The 15,346-nt window shown below is 47.2% G+C and overlaps 1 protein-coding gene across 2 annotated transcripts in view; it reads left to right on the top strand.

Annotated features, from left to right (window-relative positions):
- hhipl1 (HHIP-like 1) overlaps positions 1-15,346 on the top strand; it is a 65,387-nt gene that overhangs the window by 19,376 nt on the left and 30,665 nt on the right. For both annotated transcript variants that reach the window (XM_072494214.1, XM_072494220.1), the window contains exon 3: positions 11,184-11,327. In XM_072494214.1, the coding sequence (XP_072350315.1) occupies positions 11,184-11,327 (144 nt within the window). The remainder of the gene's footprint in view (positions 1-11,183; positions 11,328-15,346) is intronic.

Below are 15,346 nucleotides of genomic sequence, written 5' to 3'. Positions count from 1 at the left end.
CATTTTCAAGTTTGCAGGCTGCGATGAGTGGAATACTGAAAGAGGGGAGCTGAAGGGGCGGGCTGAATGGGGGCGCCACAGACGTGGTAGCGCTCATTTTTTAGGGTGGGTGCTGAATCACCGATTCGGATGATGGGGGAGACTGGTCATGCCTGTGTGGTCTGGGGACAGGGGGTGGGGAGGGGGTGGTGGGTGACGCAGATATTTAGTGATGTGGTGGACCTCCAGCTGCATGTTTCTCAGCGTCAGGAGGCATCGTGCCATTCACTCCTGCCACTGTAAATGAGGACCACCACTGAAGATACCCCGTGCCACCAGGAAACCCACAAGCGGGGGTGCGCTGCCGGCGGAACCAGAGAATCCCACCACCAGCAAAAAGGCCTACCAATGTCGAGCACTCTCCTCTCGCACAGGTTGGCACTGCCAACTTGGTATTACCAGCCTGTCAGTGCCAACCCGTGCCGGGGGCAGTACCAGGGCCGGACCCTCGTTGAAGCCCCAAGAGAGGGGGGTGCTTATCTGTATGGTGGATCATGGGAGGTGGAGGGGAAAGGGGAAATGCCGGCGATGAATGTTGGGGGTGGGGGGATGCTGGGTGATACTGCAGATGAATGTCGGACAATGGGGGAGAGCCCCCCCAAGGTGTCCGTCATGTGGGGTGGGGGCCGTTAGACTGCAGCGCTTGTCGGGGCAGCATTTGAAGATGGCGCCCGATCTGTTCCTGGTTCCTGGCTCTGGGAGGCCCCGCCAGAGTGACAGTGTAAACCATGGCCACTCAGTTGTGTTGTGTGCAGTCAATCCCGGAAGCCAGAAAATCTGCCTCGAGTAGGCTGAGCATCTTTTAAGTAAGTTTAAAGACTCATTTAAATCAGCTATAACGATATTACAATTAAATAAGGGGAACTACAACGACATGAGGGAGAAGCTGACCAGAGTTGATTGGAAAAGGAGCCTAGCAGGGAAGACAGTGGAACAGCAATGGCAGGAGTTTTAGGGGGTTATTTGGGAGGCACAACAGAAATTCACCCCAAGGAGGAGGAAACATGCTAAGGGGAGGACAAGGCATCCATGGCTGATGAGGGAACTCAGGGACAGCATAAAAGCTAAAGAAAAAGCACAAGATGGCGAGGATTAGTGAGAAGCCAGAGGATTGGGGAGCCTTTAAAAGCAAGCAGAGGACAACTGAAAAGCAATAAGGGAGGAGAAGATGAAAAATGAGTGCAAGCTAGCTAGTAATATAAAAGAAGATAGCAAGAGTTTTTTCAATATATAAAAGATAAGAGAAAGGCAAGAATAGACATTGGATCCCTGGAAAATGAGGCTGGAGAAGTAATAATAGGAAACAAAGAATTGGCAGATGAACTGAATAGTTACTTTGCACAGTCTTCATGGTGGAAGATACCAGTGGGATGCCAGAGCTCCAGCAGAATCAGGGGACAGAGGTGAGTGTAGTGGCCATCACTAAGGAGAAGGTTCTGGGGAAACTGAAAGGTCTGAAGGTGGATAAATCACCTGGACCGGATGGACTACACCCCAGGGTCCTAAAAGAGATAGCTGAGGAAATTGCGGAGGCATTGGTGGTGATATTTCAGGAATCACTGGAGGTCGGGAGGGTCCCATAGGACTGGAAAATGGCGACTGTAACACCGGTCAGGTCAGTTAGCCTGACTTCGGTAACATTTTGGAATCCATTATTAAAGATGAGATTGCGGAGTACTTGGAAGTACATGATAAAATATGACTGAGTCAGCATGGCTTCGTCAAGGGGAGGTCATGTCTGACAAATTTGTTGGAATTCTTTGGGGAGGTAACAAAGAAGTTAGACAATGGAGAACCAGTGTTTGTTATCTATTTAGATTTCCAGAAGGCCTTTGACAAGGTGCCGTATAGGAGGCTAATAAATAAATTAAGAGCCCATGGTGTTAAGGGTAAGATCCTGGCATGGGTAGAGGATTGGCTGACTGGCAGAAGACAGAGAGTGGGGATAAAAGTGTCTTTTTCAGGATGGCAGCCGGTGACTAGTGTGCCTCAGGGGTTGGAGTTGGGATCACAACTTTTCACAATATACATTAATGATCTGGAAGAAGGAACTGAAGGCACTGTTGCTAAGTTTGCAGATGGTACAAAGATTTGCAGAGGGACAAATAGTATTGAGGAAGCAGGCGGACTGGAGAAGACCGTGGACAGGCTAGGAGAGTGGGCGAAGTGGCAAATGGAATACAATGTGGAAAAGTGTGAGGTTATGCACTTTGGAAGGAGGAACGGAGGCATAGACTATTTTCTAAATGGGGAAAGGCTTAGGAAATCAGAAGCACAAAGGGACTTAGGAGTCCTGGTTCAAGATTCTCTAAGGTTACCGTACAGGTTCAGTCGGCAGTTAGGAAGGCAAATGCAATGTTAGCATTCATGTCGAGAGGACTAGAATATAAAAGCAGGGAGGTACTTCTGAGGCTGTATAAGGCTCGGGTCAGGCCCCATTTGGAGTAGTATGAGTAATTTTGGGCCCCCTATCTAAGGAAGGATGTGTTGGCCTTGAAAAGGGTCCAGAGGAGGTTCACAAGAGTGATCCCCGGAATGAAGAGCTTGTCATATGAGGAGTGGTTGAGGACTCTGGGTCTGTACTCGTTGGAGTTTAAAAGGATGAGGGGGAATCTTATTGAAACTTACAGGATACTGCGAGGCCTGGATAGAGTGGACGTGTAGAGAATGTTTCCACTTGTAGGAAAAACTAGAAGCAGAGGACACCATCTCAGACTAAAGGGACGATCCTTTAAAACAGAGATGAGGAGGAATTTCTTCAGCCAGAGGGTGGTGAATCTGTGCAACTCTTTGCCGGAGAAAGCTGCGGAGGCCAAATCACTGAGTGTCTTTAAGACAGAGATAGATAAGTTCTTGATTAATAAGGGGATTGGGGGTTACGAGGAGAAGGCAGAAGAATGGGGATGAGAAACATGGCCATGATTGAATGGCAGAGCAGACTCGATGGGCCAAATGACCAAATTCTGCTCCTATGTCTTATGATCGCATTGGGTGCTGCGTGCCAGGAGCATTGCGCTTTGTTTGGGGACAGGCGTAATCACATTTACGGGTTCCCCAACTATTCTCCAGGAATAGCGGGAGGTACAGCGGGTGCAATGGGGGTTTAAAATCGTGCCCTTAGCTATTCTTTGGGAGAATCATCCCCTATATTAAGAACTTAGAGAAGACACAGAGTGCGCTCTCGCTGGAGCATGACGAGGCCGGTGACTAGTGGGAGAGGCAGAAAACAAAAACCGCGCCAGGCGCCATAACGTTTGTGATGCAACTGGCCCACTGCCATCGTCGAAATTGGGACCTCGCCGTAGAGTGGCTAAAAACCAATCATCAGCACTTAAGCCCTATTTCCATACAATTAACAGGAGCCATCCCATATCCAACGGCCTCCCCAGCAAGCAGTCACACTGGCGCTGATTAATACTCCTTTTGAAAAATGTGAACCTGGCGGATGGGGATTAGTATCTGTGATGCTGGGGATTTCTGGAGGAGGCCGAGATGGATCATCCACTTAGCACTTCTGGCTGAAAACTGTTGTAAATGCTTCAGCCTTGTCTTTTGTGCTGATGTGCTGGGCTCTTTCATCGGTAAGGATTGGGATAATAATAATAACATTTATTCGTGTCACAAGTAGGCTAACATTAACACGGCAATGAAGTTACTGTGAAAAGCCCCTAGTCGCCACACTCTGGCGCCTGTTCAGGTACACGGAGGGAGAATTCAGAATGTTAAAATTACCTAACAAGCACGCCTTTCAGGACTTGTAGGAGGAAACCGGAGCACCCGGAGAAACCCCAGCAGACATGGGGAGAATGTGCAGACTCTGCACAGACAGTGACCCAAGCCGGGAATCGAACCCGGGACCCTGGCGCTGTAAAGTAACAATGCTAACCACTGTGCTACCATGCCACATTTTCTGAGCCTGTCCCTTGGTTCTTAGACTACCGCCACCAGCAACCCCCCCCACCCCCAATCCCTTCCCCATCCAGCCAGGAAAAAAAAGCTTCCTACATCTACCCTGTCCAACCCTGTAAGAATTTTGTAAGTTTCAATGAGATCACCTCTCATATTTCTAAACTGTGCAGACTCCGCACAGACAGTGAACCAAGCCGGGAATCAAACCTGGGACCTTGGAGCTCTGAAGCAACAGTGCTAACCACCATGTTCTCGTGAAGCCTCCTCCTCCAGTGAGTTGTTTAATTGTCCACCACCATTCACAACTGGATATGGCAGGACTGCAGAGCTTAGATCTGATCCATTTGTTTTGGAATCGCTTCGCTCTGTCTATTACTTGCTGCTTATCCTGTTTGGCGCGCAGGTAATCCTGTGTTGTAGCTTCACCAAGTTGACACCATCTTTAGGTATGTCTGGTATGTCTGGGCATGCTCTCCTGCAATCGTCTCTGAACCGGGGCTGGTCCCTTGGATTGGTGGTAATGGTAGTGTGGGGGATATGCCCGGCTATGAGGTTGCAGATTGTGGTTGACTCCAATTCTGCTGCTGCTGATGGCCCACAGGGCCTCATGGATGACTAGTCTTGAGGTGATAGAGCTGTTTGAAGTCTATCCCATTTAGCACAGCGGTAGTTCCACATAGCATGATGGAGGGTATCTCAGTGTAAAGACAGGACTTTGTCACCAAAAGATGGTCACTGCTCCTGATACTAGCATGGACAGATGGACAGGCTGATTGGTGAGGATGAGGTTAAGTATGTTTTTCCCTTTTGTGGGTTCCCTCACCACCTGTCGCAGACCTCGTCAACAGCTATGTCCTGTCCGACTCAACCAGCTCGGTCAGTAGTGGTGCCAATGAGCCACTCTTGGTGATGGACATTGACGTCCCCCACCTAGTGTACATTTTGCATTCTAACCATGCTCAGTGCTTCCTCCAAGCGGCGTTCAACATGGAGTACTGATTCCTCAGCTGAGGGGATGGGAGAGGGAGAAGTACTTGATAATCAGCAGAAGTTTCCTTGTCCTTGTTTGACCTGATGCCACGAGGCTTCATGGAGACCGGTGTCAATGTTGAGGAATCTTTGGGTAACTCCCTCCCGACTGATGGAAGGTGGGGGTGAGATCTGTAACACCTCAATGGTGGTCTCCTCGGAGCTCTTCCCCAAGGTGTTAAGGTGTTCTCTTGGGCGGTGGCGGGCGGGGGGGGGGGGGGGGTGGGGGGTGGCGAAGACAGTGTGGTCTGACTCCAGACGGCCCGGGCTCGTCAGATAAAAATCCTGCTGGACAATGAGCATGTGGTCAGTGAGAGGGAGGGATCATTTTGTCTGGCATGAACAACTCGCTTGAGAGAAGTCATCTGAGCGAAGGGCCAGTGGATCCTCACCTCTCTGCCACAGGCCAACCTCGCTCTCGGTGACTGCTCTCTCCTCGGACAACCCTGCGATCTCAATGGCCCGTTCCTCACAGGAGTTCAGGACTCGGATCTACGGCATCTCTCCTTCCGACTTGGTCCTTTCCCGCTTATTATGAACTATCTTCTCCTGAGGGGACATAGTGAGGGCATGGTGAGCCACCCGGTGATGCGTCAGGGGAGTCTATAGCAGGTGATATGTGTGGGCATCACACCTGGACGTGAAGGGGTTGTGCTGATGGGTGACAGGGGGTGCTGAAGACCAAGCATGAAGATCGGATGTGAGGAGGGTGCGAGGTGTCAGTGATTCGTGGGGGTGGGGAGGTGACCCCCAGACGGCATTGCTGACCTAAATGCTGGACCTCTGACCCCCTTGGGGGAACAGGATGCCCCGTCTCTCATCGGCGGTGTCGAGAAGCCCGGCCATGTCGGTATCCCCAAAGCGAGGAGCAGGTCTGCGTACTGCCATGTTTGAGTGTTGACTGGGAGTGAGTGGTGAGGGCGCGTTTAAAAGCACTTCCCCCTTGTCAGCGGCAAGCTGCTGAGGCAGGAGTCCAACAAATCAGTCAGCGAGACAACCAGTAATGATGGGAAGCGCGTGGGGGGTTCATTTCTGGTTGAATTTGGGCCTCAATCTCCACAACACAGCCGTAGAGAAACACCCTACCAAACACGCCCAAATTGACATTTAGAAATTTTTCCATTGAATCGCGAGCCCTATATATCGACGAAACACTCAGAATGAGGGAAACTTCTTTGAAATACAATTGTATAGGGCTTTGGTGAGATCACACCTGGAACATTGACTGCAGATCTGGCCTTCATATTTAAGGGAGAATATACGGACACAGCAAAGTTTCATTAGATGGGTCCCTGGAGGAACGGATTGTTCTGTGAAAAAAGGCTGAGTAAATTGGGTCTCTATTCTCTGGAGTCTGGAAGAATGAGAGCTGATTTCATTGAAATGTACAGGATTCTGAGGGGGCTAGACCTGGTAGACACTGAGAGGAACAAAAACAGAAAATACTGGACAATCAGCCGGTCTGACAGCATCTATGGAGAGGGAAGCTAACATTTCGAGTCTGGATGACTCTTTGTCAGAGCTCACACTGAGAGGGTTGTTCACCTGGGCTGGGGAATCTAGGATAAGAAAGAACAAAGAACAATACAGCACAGGAACAGGCCCTTCGGCCCTCCAAGCCTGTACCGGTCATGATACCAACCTTTGCCAAAACCCTCAGCACTTCCTAGTGCCGTATCCCTTTATACCCATCCTGTCCATGCATTTGTCGAGATGCCTTTTAAAACCGTTAATGTATCTGCTTCCACAACCTCCCCTGGCAACGCGTTCCAGGCACTCACCACCCTCTGCGTAAAACACCTGCTTCGCACATCTCCTCTAAACTTTGCTCCCCTGACCTTAAACCTATGCCCCCTGGTGACTGACCCCTCCACCCTGGGAATGAGTGTCTGCCCATCCACTCTATCAATGCCCCATATAATCTTGTGGACCTCTATCAGGTCGCCCCTCCAGCTCTGGCGTTCTAATGAAAACAGTCCGAGTCTATTCAGCCTCTCTGCATAGTTAACACTCTCCAGACCAGGCATTAAGATGAAGATGAGGGGAAATTGCTTCACCCTAAAAGGTTTGTGAATCTTTGGAATTCTCTGCCCCAGAGGATTAAGGATGCTCCTTCGTTGAATATATTTAAGGCTGGAATAGGCAGATATTTGGTTTCTCAGGAGATATGGGAATGGGCAGGGAAGTGATGTTGAAGCTGAAGATCAATCTGCACCCGTATTTGATGACAGCTTGACGCACCATGTACTCTAATTCTGCCCCTATTTGTACCTTCGTATGTCTTCCTTTTCCTCAGTCAAAGATTCCCCTATCTGTGTTTGGCAGGAGTCCTCCGTCCATAATACCTTGGTCCTCTGCTCAACCAGCCCCAACATCCCCTCCCCTTCTCGAGGCACCTTTCCATGCAAAAGTAGAAGATGTAACACCTAAGAACAAAGAACAAAGAAATGTACAGCACAGGAACAGGCCCTTCGGCCCTCCAAGCCCGTGCCGACCATACTGCCCGACTAAACTACAATCTTCTACACTTCCTGGGTCCGTATCCTTCTATTCCCATCCTAATCATATATTTGTCAAGATGCCCCTTAAATGTCCCTATCGTCCCTGCTTCCACTACCTTCTCCGGTAGTGAGTTCCAGGCACCCACTACCCTCTGCGTAAAAAACTTGCCTCGTACATCTACTCTAAACCTTGCCCCTCTCACCTTAAACCTATGCCCCCTAGTAATTGACCCCTCTACCCTGGGGAAACGCCTCTGACTATCCACTCTGTCTATGCCCCTCATAATTTTGTATACCTCTATCAGGTCGCCCCTCAACCTCCTTCGTTCCAGTGAGAACAAACCGAGTTTATTCAATCGCTCCTCATAGCTTATGCCCTCCATACCAGGCAACATTCTGGTAAATCTCTTCTGCACCCTCTCTAAAGCCTCCACATCCTTCTGGTAGTGTGGCGACCAGAATTGAACACTATACTCCAAGTGTGGCCTAACTAAGGTTCTATACAGCTGCAACATGACTTGCCAATTCTTATACTCAATGCCCCGGCCAATGAAGGCAAGCATGCCGTATGCCTTCTTGACTACCTTCTCCACCTGTGTTGCCCCTTTCAATGACCTGTGGACCTGTACTCCTAGATCTCTTTGACTTTCAATACTCTTGAGGGTTCTACCATTCACTGTATATTCCCTACCTGCATTAGCCCTTCCAAAATGCATTACCTCACATTTGTCCGGATTAAACTCCATCTGCCATCTCTCCGCCCAAGTCTCCAGACAATCTAAATCCTGCTGTATCCTCAGACAGTCCTCATCGCTATCCGCAATTCCACCAACCTTTGTGTCTTCTGCAAACTTACTAATCAGACCAGTTACATTTTCCTCCAAATCATTTATATATACTACAAACAGCAAAGGTCCCAGCACTGATCCCTGTGGAACACCACTGGTCACAGCCCTCCAATTAGAAAAGCATCCCTCCATTGCTACCCTCTGCCTTCTATGGCCTAGCCAGTTCTGTATCCACCTTGCCAGTTCACCCCTGATCCCGTGTGACTTCACCTTTTGTACTAGTCTACCATGAGGGACCTTGTCAAAGGCCTTACTGAAGTCCATATAGACAACATCTACTGCCCTACCTGCATCAATCATCTTAGTGACCTCCTCGAAAAACTCTATCAAGTTAGTGAGACACGACCTCCCCTTCACAAAACCGTGCTGCCTCTCACTAATACGTCCATTTGCTTCCAAATGGGAGTAGATCCTGTCTCGAAGAATTCTCTCCAGTAATTTCCCTACCACTGAAGTAAGGCTCACCGGCCTGTAGTTCCCGGGATTATCCTTGCTACCCTTCTTAAACAGAGGAACAACATTGGCTATTCTCCAGTCCTCCGGGACATCCCCTGAAGACAGCGAGGATCCAAAGATTTCTGTCAAGGCCTCAGCAATTTCCTCTCCAGCCTCCTTCAGTATTCTGGGGTAGATCCCATCAGGCCCTGGGGACTTATCTACCTTAATATTTTTTAAGACACCCAACACCTCGTCTTTTTGGATCACAATGTGACCCAGGCTATCTACACCCCCTTCTCCAGACTCAACATCTCCCAATTCCTTCTCTTTGGTGAATACTGATGCAAAGTATTCATTTAGTACCTCGCCCATTTCCTCTGGCTCTACACATAGATTCCCTTGCCTATCCTTCAGTGGGCCAACCCTTTCCCTGGCTACCCTCTTGCTTTTTTTGCTGGGGCTAGATTCTCCATTCTGGAGGCTAAGTGCCCCGACTGGAGTAGAATTACACCTGGTCTCTGCTGGCGCTAGAAGCAGCGCCCAGGAGTGACTCACTCCCCTTCTCCATGCAAATTTGTGCATGATGGGGAGCTTGTGGGATTCTTTCGGAATCCTGGAATCGGGCTGCTATTTTGGCGGGCCAATACCAAGGTCCGGTAGCTGACCCCCCTTCCACCCACAATGCAAACTCTGCCACTGACCCCCCCCCCCCCGCCCCCAACAAGAAGGGGCATCCTCTCCCATCAGACTCCCAACAGATATCCCAATCAGACCCCCCCCCATCAGACCGCCACCCCATCATATCTCCCATCAGACTCCCCCCTTCAGAAGCCCAACAGAGACCCCCGGTCCCTCCCCAAAATCAGTCTTCCTCTTTTTCATAGCAGGAAGCACTTAGCTGCCTTTGACGTAGCGAGGGGCTGTCAATCATAGCAAGAGAGTTTATAAACATTGTGGTTCGCATCAAATCCGGATAATGGAGATTCATTCATACGTAGCTGTCTCTGAAGTAATACAACTGACAATCATTGGCTAATGCCATGTATTGCTGTGTGAATTTTAATGGATATCTGCATTTCAAAGGCTGTCAAGTGATTTCAAGCCCTTTGAAGTATACTGGATTTTCGAAAACCCCTCTGATACTTGTAACAGTTGTTGTTTTAAAACTTCTGTCTGAGGCAACAGGTGGTGGGAAAGGGTAAGTTAAAATGCATTGATTTTTCAACATACAGGACTGCTCTTCAGCTTTCAGTCAGGTCTGTAATGGGAGGATCTGATGGGGGGAGGGTGCAGTTGGGGCACTGGGGAGGCTCTGTTGGGAGGGTCTCTTGGGGGTCTGATGGGGGAGTCTAACGGGGGTCTCTGATGGGGGTCTGATAGGGACTGGGTGTCTCTGTTGAGAGCCTCAGTTGAGACATCTGATGGAAGGGTCTCTGTTGGGGATCTGATAGGCGTCTGATGTGGGGGCTGGGGGGCAGGATTTGCATTGTGGGGAGGAGGTGGCCCTCCAATAGTCTTTGGGGCACTTACATTACACACTTAGCCCCCTTGACCTACCGTGGGTTCAACAAGTCAGGGCCACGCTTGTCAGGGGAGGCGATAGCACCGTGGTATTGTCACTGGACTAGTAAACCAGAGAGCCAGAGTAATGCTCTGGGGACCCAGGTTCCAATCCCACCACTGTAGATGGTGAAATTTGAATTCAATAAAAATCTGGAATTAAAAGTCCATGGAACTTGATGGCCATGGAACAATTGTTGATTGTCGTAAAAACCCACCTCGTTCACCAATGTCCTTTAGGGAAGGAAATCTGTCGTCCATACCAGGTCTGGCCTACATGTGACTCCAGACCCAAAGCAATGTGGTCGACTCTTAACTGCACCCTTGAGGGCAATTAGGGATGGGTAATGCCCATGCGCCATGAACGAATTTTTAAAAAAAATACCTGCACCAATTCACGTCCACGTGAATCCCGGCTGAAAATCTTGGAGCATCACGGTGGCCTGGAGAATCGGGCTTCCAGCCCTTTAATCAGATGCAAATCGGTGCAAGCGACCCTGATGCATCCTCCCACTGGCGCACGGTTCACTGCCGCTGCTGGTGGGACCAGAGCATCAGAACGGGATCGGCGCCGGATTTATCCCGACGCTCGATTCTCCGCCAGATCAGGAACCCCGCTAGCGGCAGCAGGTGGCGGCGAATCCACCTCCTGATCTTTTACCTTCTCTCGCCTCACCACCTGAGGCCCCAAATGTTCTTTCCAGATGTACATCTTTCAATTGATTATGCTTGATTATGCTCATGACGTGATCCCTGTCATGTGGTGCCAACACAGCATGCCACAAATAAAACCGATGAAAAGTTTGTTTCTGAAGATATTGGCTATTCTCAACTTTCACCAAACGTTCTATTTCTGCAGGATCATTTTGGAAGTAGACGAGCCAGCATCGAACCACAATGGAGGTCAGCTCCTTTTTGGGAATGATGGCTATCTCTACATTTTCATTGGAGATGGTGGAATGGCAGGTGATCCATTTGGGAAATACGGAAATGCACAAAACAAGTAATGTATTCTTGCATTCATTACAGTTTCAGCAATATTTAGATGGAGCTATATGACGGGATTATTTTCTGAAACATTTAATTGAATATGGCAGAAGCACGGAATAGATTGTAGCGGGTCAGCCATTTGTTACATGCGCTCACATAACTTTCACACATACATACAAGTTACTTTACAGAATTTCAGTCCCAGTGCTCTGTGCTTATGTTTATGTTGCACCATCGCCTCCTTCAGCCCCACTTCATCTCCCCCCGCAACATATCATGTCATTCATTTCTTCATCATATATTTATCTAGCTTCCCCTTAAGGCATTGCCTCAACTGCTCCATGTATTGGATAGTTCCGGATAAAGAATTTTCTCCTTAATTCTGTTTTGGCTTTATTAGTGACCATGTTAAGTATATAACCCTAATTCTGTACTTCCCCACAAGTGGAAGCTGTTGCGATATTGTGTGCATGGCATTGTAATGTAAAGATGCTCGGTAGAGCAAGGACTACTGTTGCTCTGGACAATGGCATTGCCCATGGTATGATCTATAGAGTCACATGGTAAGAAACTCAGAGTGAACACTCTGGAAGTCTACCTGCATAGAGAAGCAGTGCCATGCATGACAGTAACCTGGATCTGTAAAGAGTTAAAGACTACCAATAAGTTGTCCATGTTTAAATATGCAAGTCTCAAGATCTCACCATTGAGACATCTAAAGAACCCATATTACAACTGAAACATCGAGCAGGGACACGAGAACCAGGAGGTAACATTAGAGAGGATAAATAAGATGCACAAGGAATTGGGAGAGAAAGATAGCACCAGAGTACAGAATAGCAAGGTATTTCTATTACGTTGTGTCAGAGTAAAAAGTAATGCAATAAAGTCTAAAGTACGTTTTCAATGCATGTGTGTGAAAGAATGGAATATTGTAAGTAAGGCTGGTGAGCTGTAGGCAGCCACATGGGATTTAGATGTTGTGGCAATAATGGAGGCCAAGCTCAATAAAGGGCTGGACGGGATACTAAATATTCTGAATAGAGAGTGTTCAGGAAAGATGGGGGAGGAAAAAAAGAGAGAGGTGGCAATATTGACTAAGAATAATATTATGTTAAGGGTATTATGCTGAAGAGCGAGAGAGACAGGGATAGACGGTGTCCCAGAAATGTCAATCACAGAATATGTTTAGTTTGAGCTAAGAAATCTTACGGTAAAATTACACACTGGGTGTATTCTAGAATCTTCCACATAGTGGGAAAGATATAGATGAAAAATTTGCAAGAACATTATGAAGAAATGCCTAATCTAGCGTTAAAATGAGGAAGTTTAGTTATCCTACTATAAGTGAGCTAGTTGTAATGTAAAGGACAAGAGGAGCAGAAAGCTTTGCTGAAGTATAATCAGGAGAATTTTCCACATCATCATGTTCCCAGTTCAATGAGCAAGGAGGTATTGCTGGATCTGATTTTAGGGAATGAAATGGAAAAAATAGAGCAACGTGTTCAGTAGGGAATATTTAGTGATCATGGTATCATAGGTTAGCTAAGAAAAGGACAAAGAGCAGCCAAGGTTAAAAAATAATAATTGTGGGAGAGCCAATTTCAATGAGGTGAGAACAGATGTGGTCCAGGTAAACTGGAATCAAAGAGTACCAAACTAAACAAATTGAGTAAGGGCTGTCATTTAAGAAGGGGTTATCTAGGATAGTTGAGGGGGTAAAGATAAGGCACACAAAACCAGACCCTGATGATGAAAGAGATAGAGAATACAGTGAACCAAAAAAATGTATTTGATAAATTGATAATGCAAGTGAGAACCAGGCTGAATATAAAAAGTTCAGAGGGGAAGTGAAAATAGAAATAAGAGAAGCAAAGAGAGAGTATGAAAAGAGACCGGCAGCCAACATGAAAGAGAGCCCAAAAGACTGCTATGGGCATATAAGTAGCACAAGGATTGTCAAAAATAAGAGAAGTAGAGTTGATTAAGGATCAAAAAGGGGATTTACACATGGATGCAGAAGATATGTCAATGGTACCAAGTAAGTGCTCTTTATCAAGGGAGAAGGTGCTGCAAAAGTCATAGTGTAAGAGGGGGTAGTTGAGGCACTAGATGAAAAATTAATGTAGAGAGGATATTTGAACTCAATGTTGATACAGATTTCGTATGAATCTGATTGGGTCCATACGAGAATACCGAGGGAAGTAAGGGTGGAAATTAAGGAGGCATTGGCCATAATCTTCAGATCTTCCTCAGATATAGGGAATACGCAAGAGGATTGGAGGATTGTGAATGTTACATCCTTGTTCAAGAAGGGTTGTAACAATAAATCCAGCAACTACAGTTTTATCCTCAGTGATGGGGAATATTTTCCCAACAATAATCCAGAACAAAATTAACAGTCATTTGGATAAATGTGGATTAATTAAGAAAAGTAAGCATGGGTTTATTAAGGGCAAATCGTGTTTCACCAATTTGATTGAGTTCTTTAATAGATAACAGAGAGGGTTAATGAGGGTCATATGGTTAATTTTGACTTATAAAAGGTGTTGATAAAGTGCCACATGACAGACTTGCCAGCAAAGTTGAAGCCTATGGAATAAGAGGGACAGTGGCACCATGGATACCAAGTTGGCTGAGTGACAGGGAACACAGATGAAAAGTTGGATTTCAGATTGGAGGAAGGTAGATAATGGGGCTCCCCAGTGGTTGATTTTAGGATCACAGATTTTTGTAATAATACATAGGTGTACAGTTAACAATTTCAAATTTGGAAGTTGTGGTAATCGGTATTAGGGTTATTACGGTACTTTGGTTGAGGCTGTAAGATCATTGGTATGGGAGGTACCTGAGACAGGAAGATCATTGGTGAAGCCTGCCTGCTGGTTCCGCCCAGTAAGGCGGAGTATAAGAGTCTGTGTCTCCCTAGCAGCTGCATTCTGTACCTGCACTGCTGGGGGAAACATCTAGTCCGATAAAGCCTTCAATTATCATCCAATCTCGCTTCTGGAGTCATTGATCGAGCATCAGAAGTATTGTAAATTGTGAGGAGGGTAGTATGAGACTTCAAGAGGACATACAACTGGTGGAATGGACAGAACAGATTAACTTCAATGTTGAGAAATATGTAGCAATACATTTTGGTAAGGAAAATAAGAAAATGCAATATAAAATAAAGGACACAATTCTAAAGGAGGTGCAAGAGCAACTGGTCTTGTTGTGGTGTAAAGAATCACATGATAGTAGAAGTAAACTGTGAAATAGAGTCTGGATGAAATAGATCCAGCATGGAGGCAGCACACATGCATGGCAGTACCTTGGACATGTATATAGTTATTGGTCAATAATAAATGATTTGTACGTAACCATACAATCCAGACCTCTTAATGACACAGCAAACAACTTTTACAACAGTTATTACAGCATAAGGAATCCTGGGCTTTAGAACTGAAGGATAGAGTACAAAAGCAAATAGGTTATGGTGAATCGTCATTGAAAAGGTTTGACCTTAACTGGAGCATTGCGTTGAATTCTGGGTGCCATACTATCGGATGGATACAAAGGCATCAGGGGGGATGCAGAAAAGCATTTCAAGAATGTTTCCAGGCACGAGGGTCTTCGGGCACGAGGTAGATTGGAGAAGGTGGGACTGCTTTCTCAGAGGAGAGGAGGTTGAGAGGAGATTTGATAGAGGTGTTCAAAATCATGACGAGTGGAGGGAGTACGGAGGGAAAAGCTGATCCCATTGCCAGCAATGTCAAGAACCAGAGAATGCTAATTTAGGTGCTTGGCAAAAGTAACAATGGTGATGTGAAGCTTTTTTTGACGACAAAAGAGTCCCAGGCTGTCCAGGCTTTCCTAATAGTTGTAGGGCGCGATTCAGCCACCACGTTGTGCAGAGCCAGACGTGATGGGTGAATCCAGGGAGAGCCCCAAATCGGGCTTCATGCCGGGTGCCAGGCACCAGGCTCATCGCGATTCACCAGGCCTGCTATGCCACGACCTGGATCATGCCCTTGCTGTACCCAGGTG

This window comes from Scyliorhinus torazame, chromosome 2, assembly GCF_047496885.1.
Source record: "Scyliorhinus torazame isolate Kashiwa2021f chromosome 2, sScyTor2.1, whole genome shotgun sequence".
NCBI lineage: Eukaryota > Metazoa > Chordata > Chondrichthyes > Carcharhiniformes > Scyliorhinidae > Scyliorhinus > Scyliorhinus torazame.
This window is presented reverse-complemented; position numbering and strand designations above follow the sequence as displayed.